The 5,673-nt window shown below is 38.4% G+C and overlaps 3 protein-coding genes across 3 annotated transcripts; all 3 read left to right on the top strand.

Annotated features, from left to right (window-relative positions):
• Positions 1-227: 227 nt before the first annotated feature.
• On the top strand, positions 228-1,166 carry TM35_000043250 (putative zinc finger protein; the record flags this gene model as incomplete). Its single annotated transcript, XM_029022519.1, has 1 exon — positions 228-1,166. One exon carries the CDS (start codon positions 228-230, stop codon positions 1,164-1,166), a length of 939 nt encoding a protein of 312 aa, XP_028886177.1.
• Positions 1,167-1,651: 485 nt separating this feature from the next.
• On the top strand, positions 1,652-2,992 carry TM35_000043260 (uncharacterized protein; the record flags this gene model as incomplete). The annotated part of the gene is made up of 1 exon (XM_029022520.1): positions 1,652-2,992. One exon carries the CDS (start codon positions 1,652-1,654, stop codon positions 2,990-2,992), a length of 1,341 nt encoding a protein of 446 aa, XP_028886178.1.
• Positions 2,993-3,572: 580 nt separating this feature from the next.
• Positions 3,573-5,672, top strand: TM35_000043270 (uncharacterized protein; the record flags this gene model as incomplete). The annotated part of the gene is made up of 1 exon (XM_029022521.1): positions 3,573-5,672. A coding segment is annotated over one exon (2,100 nt), but the record flags the coding sequence as incomplete, so codon positions are not given.
• Between the last annotated feature and the right edge of the window lies 1 nt (position 5,673).

Genomic DNA, 5,673 nt, shown 5'->3' on the forward strand with positions numbered 1-5,673 from the left:
ATAAAGAAAAACTGGTTTAACTTTGTTTTTTGTGTTTTTTTTTTTTTTTTTTTTTTCCTATAAATAATTCTTTCTCCTTTTTTTTTTTGCTACTTTATTTACGGGAATATCCATTCTCTCTTTCTGTATATATACACACATGTTTTAGTATACTAGTAAGAGGAATATATAAAGTTTCTCTGTTTCCGTAATTGTAGGAGGAACGAAACCCTCTCCTCTACTCCAGGATGGGAACCGCAAACTCAAGGAATGAACACTGGCAAGAAGACTCAGAAGCACCTGAGTGTCATAGTTGCCATGTTCTCTTCTCTATTAGTGTACGACGTCATCATTGCCGTAACTGTGGTTATGTTTTTTGCAGAAATTGCTCAAACTTCAATTGCACTATTCCTACACGTGGACTACAAACACCTGTTCGTGTTTGTAGAGAATGTTACCGAATGTTGTGTGGAAAGGGTAGTAAATCTGGTGGTGGGATTAGTACTAATACTACTAGTGCTTCTATTACGAATGGCTTTAGTAATGACAATGGTGTGAATGGAAATAATAAAAGCGCGGGTAGGAGTCCTACACAATATGAAGGCAATGAGACAGGTTATATTGAGGAGACATCTCCTCCTACCGCTGGTACAGGTATAGATAACAATTTGGAAAATGATAAAACCTTTTTTGTGGGTTCTGGAAACTCCGCCGATACGAATGAATATTCTGCAGATATAGCAGAGGCTTATTATAATAGTTACACAAAACCTCATGAAATTACTACAGAAACACATGTGGTGAGTGATAAGGAAGCAATTCAAAAAGAAAAGGAACTACTTATAGAACGATGGATGGAAGTACGCCGACAGGCCGTATTCACGGATGTTCTCTTGCAGCGAGTGGAACGAGTTGATGTCTCTACAGAAGTAGAGTGTTTTCAAGAAATTGAAAATATTCTTTTACAACCACAGGAACAGGATCTTTTACGTGTTATGTTTCCATTTCCAAAGGCTATGGAAAAAAACGCAGAGCTCTTGATGGAGCCGGTTACTCGTACTATACCCTTCTTAGAAGAAAACTCTGATATGATTAAGGATACATTACGAGAATTAACTAAAAGTCTTACATTGTTGCCTGTCCCATCGATACACACAAGTGAATCTGCTCTTTTGCATCAAGTTTAATACAAGGAAAAGGGAAGTAAAGTAAGTAGATTATGAGATATCCCACTTCTATCATACATAAATGCCAATACGTACACTCTATTCCCTCTAATCGTTTTTTTTTTTTTGCTGCTTTTTACACTTTGCTGCCTTTCTTTGGAAAGTGTAAGGAGAGAAAAGTAGAGTTGTTATGATTGGCATTTTTTTTTTTTTTCGTTTCTATTTATTGTTTGTTGTAAACAGGTCCCCATTTTTCTTTTTCTTTTAATTATCATTATGTAATGATTTCCCTCTTTTTGTTTCGTTAATGAAACTAAAATTGTTTTTTTCCCTATTCTTCTCTTATTTTTATTATTTACATAAACAATTGTTCTCTCTCTCTCTCTCTCTCTATATATATATATATATATATATAGCGAGATAGTAGTGAAATTAGTGATCCCGCAGATAAAAAAGAGAGGGATAGAGGTAGAGAGAGAAAGACAGAGAAAAAGAAATCTGAAATAATGATGCGCTGCACGCTTGTGTGCAGACGGCAGATGCGGCCGTATTACAATCTACCCTCTAAATCTGAACATGGTCGTAAGATGACTGGTTTCCTAACTCCCTACCGTCACTGGATGTGGAAACAGAACGAACTCTGGCGTAATGTACATGAAGCCCAGTTCGAACATTTACGAAAAGTCTACAAACGACAATGGTTTGAGTCATTCCGTGTTAACGCTGATGAGTATATTTATAAGTATAATATTACAAAGGCGGCCCAACTTGCTCAATGGGAGTATGAGATGGAAGAACAAGAAAAGAAACGTGTAGAGACACAACAAATGACAGAAGGACGTCAAGTACTAAAGAAAAAACATTTAGACCTTTTACGGGAATTTCATGAACGTCAATTCTTCTTCTGGTATGAACGTGCAAGTGAACGATTACAGAATATGAGTCTCATTCAATACATTCCACAATCAAAAATACAGGCACACATTGAAAAAGAATTAGACAAGTATGTTGTTGGTAGTAAAAAACCATATCCTCTAAACTTTGCTGGTCAGATGCCATTACTGGAAGATCGTGATGGAAATCTTATGGAAGTACCAGAGGGTCTTTTGTCTAATCACTTTGCCGAACACCCAGACTCTACTGCTACTGTACATCAACCACATCAGGACAGTAGTCGTAGTAGTATGGAAGAACAATTGCTACGTACATTGGTGAGTTCAAGAGAAGAAGAACTAGAAGGATTAAAGGATGATGATTCACGTGCCCTCTCTGAAACTATTGATGATATTTCTCGTGAAGAAGAGGAACGTGAGGCAGATGTACGAGTAGCGCGTAGTATGGAGGAGACAGATACCGAACGTGAAATTAGTCGCCGTGCATATATTGATCGTGGTAAAACAGGTTCAAAAGCCATATTTCGTCGTCCGAATCTTACTGAAACTGGTAGTAGTACATCATCCACAGGAACAGCAACATCTTCTTCAACATCTTCAGATACAGGTACTACACCAATGAAACGACGTAAGAAGGGTAAACTTGATAAAGTACATGCCCTTCAAGAGCAACAAGATGCAATGCTTGCTAAACTTTCAGCTCAAAGTCTTAAGGAGGGTGTTGATCCATCTTCCATTGGGAAGCGTGGAGAAGTTGTAGTAAATAAAGGACGTATTAGAGATAAGGCAGCGATACCAACTCAGGCTGTATTAATGCAGAACCCAGAACTTGTGGCAGGTAGTGTTCCTAATGCACGCGTGGGTATACAAGACAAGGTGGACCAGGTTTATCAACGAGGCAAATACAAGGTTAAGAAGGATGGTGACAGTAACTCGGATGGTGAAGATCTTTAGAGAGAAAAACTGCAGAAGTTGGTAGAATCGGAACTGTAAAAAAAAAAGGAAGAAAACATATTTCTTTTTTTTTTTTTTGCTATTCTTATTATTTTATTTTTTTTTTTTTGCAGTTCTTTACTCTTTAGCTTCACGGTACCCCTCACAGAACGTATCCGTATACACACAGACACATGCATATATATATATATATATATATTGTGTATACTTATTCATATATTGTAACAACTTGATAAATCAAGTTTATAAATGATATGTTTTTTTTTTTTTTTTTTCATTTGACTTTGAACTATATGTGGTTGTAACTCTTGTATTGGACATCTTTTTATTTTTGGCTTCTTTCTTATGGATACTTTTATTTTGTAGGTGTGATTCGGTGATTTTTCTGCAAAAACCAAGACTAGTAAACAAAAGGAAAAAAAAAACAGAAGAAAAGAAAAAGAAACTCCATCATCACTACCATCAGCAGCAAGAGCTGCAACTGCAGAATCAAGTACACACACACAAAAAGAAAAAACAAAGAGAGGAAAAAGTAGGCAGTGTGATTACGTTGCCTTCTGTTGAGCATTACTCAAGAGAAATGCGAAAGTATCGTTTAGAGATAGCTGTGAAGAGACTCTATGGTCTTTTAAATATGAGCTCTTCTGCGCGAATTGTCTTCTCCGTTCGTTTCTCAACGTTCCCAGAGATTTTTATCCGTCCACAACAAGGCGGTGGAGGTGGTGTGATAGAGGCATCCCCAGCGGGTGATCGTATATTGTCTCTGACGTACTGTGTCTGTCATAAGGCGGAGTTTCAACTTGATGATAATGAAATTCGTAGGTTGTTTCCTGCAGAGTGTTTCTGTCGTTTATATGATGAGAACCAGATACGTACATCAGGTGCTAGCATAGAATCAGTTACTGCAGCAGCATCTTTAACATGGGTGTGTCCATGTCCTTTGATGACAGAGAGAGCAGCGGATTCTCGTCAGCATGCAAATTATGCAATGTGTGATGCTAACGGGCAGATAATGGGATATGCAGAGATGTCATGTCGAGTAGTTACGGTTAACAATATTTCTTCACCTTCTGTCTCTTCTTCTCCCGCATGTATGTCAATTCCTACAACTACGGGACCATCAACATTGCCTACATCAAATGGTCATTTGATTATGAATGGGAAACCGTATGTTATTCGTGTGATAGTTGACAATAAAGAGAATAAAAAAAAGAAGAAAATTAAATCTACAAAGAGTGATCATCATTCCTCATCAGGAGTGATAACATCAGGAGAGGAAACAGGAACTGTTGTAGCAGTGAATGATCCTTCATTAGAAAAAAAGGGAACAGATAGTCAAAATTATCATGGAGAGAGTAAAAATAACGTTATTAGAAGCAGATCCGGTAGTAAAAATAGAGGAGGAGGAGGAAGAAGAATAGTAGAAACTGTGGGTACAGCAAAGAAGAAAACGTTACTCTATATTTTACAATATGATGTAGCATACCAGATACAATCTAATTGTGGAACCCTTTACGCTACGTTAAAACGTGAATTTACTCCACTAAACGCAGTTACCGTAAACGAAAAGTCGAAGCCAATGATAGATAAAGTTGATAATCTTGTACAAGGAATATCAAAACTTGCTAACATTGCACTTCAACTTGCCAATCAACTTGCAGAATCTGCAGGAGAGAGTTATACCAATGTTTCTTCAGATGAAAAAACTCGTCGTAACCCTGTAAATAAGTTACCTATTCCTCGTGAAGGAAGTGTGGCTCATTTTCTTATGTACCAGGTACTATTTCAGTTGCAGTGTTTGGGAACTAGCTTATGTTATGTTACGGCAGTTTATCATCAACCACTGGAAGTACAAATCTCTTCTTTGCACCATCAACATGTTAAGTTTATCAAAAAACTTGCTGTGGAAGTTCAAGAATTAACCAAATATATAAATATCATCGTTCAATCAACAATAGATGGTACTTTTGGAAGTAATAAGGTACTTTCATCAAGATCGACATCAACATATTCCTCTAGTTTTAGCAGTAGTAGCAGTAGCAATTCTTCATCTTCTCGCTCCTCTTCAAGTGCACGTTCTGAAGGAAGAGAAGGATCCTCAGTGGAAAGTGTACCCAATGTCCCATTAGATGATAAAAAAGCACCTTCTGTTTCATTTCCGGTGGCTGTTGCATCGGTACCGCAACCTCTAGTCCAAGAACAAAGTAACACACAAATAACGAAACCCCCTGTTTATCAAGGGTACACAAGCACACCTTACTCGTCATCATCACTTCCTACACCCGGTGGATATTCCGTGTCGACTGTTGCACCTCCAGGTGACACGTTGTCACAGGCTGTGGGAGCGAACACATCAAATTTTCTCCCATCACAACTCATGACAACACCTTCAACCACTGACTTAATTGGAAGGGATTTGTCGATCCATGGAACAACGAGTGCTGCGCCTCCGACATCCTTTGTTTCTACTGCTGCTACCGCCCAACAGGGGACAACCTTTCAGAATGCTTTGCATTTTTATAGTAGTACTGGAGGTGTGCCAGCCGCTCAGCCTGTACAGCCTTCATCTGGTGTAAATGTGTCTGCGGGTATTAAGCAGCCGCCGGTTATCAGTGGAGGTGTGCCAGCGCCTCAGCCTGTACAGCCTTCATCTGGTGTAAATGTGTCTGCGGGTATTAAGC

The sequence above is a fragment of the Trypanosoma theileri genome (assembly GCF_002087225.1).
Source record: "Trypanosoma theileri isolate Edinburgh chromosome Unknown TM35_Tth_4_V1, whole genome shotgun sequence".
In the NCBI taxonomy this organism is placed as follows: Eukaryota; Euglenozoa; class Kinetoplastea; order Trypanosomatida; family Trypanosomatidae; genus Trypanosoma; species Trypanosoma theileri.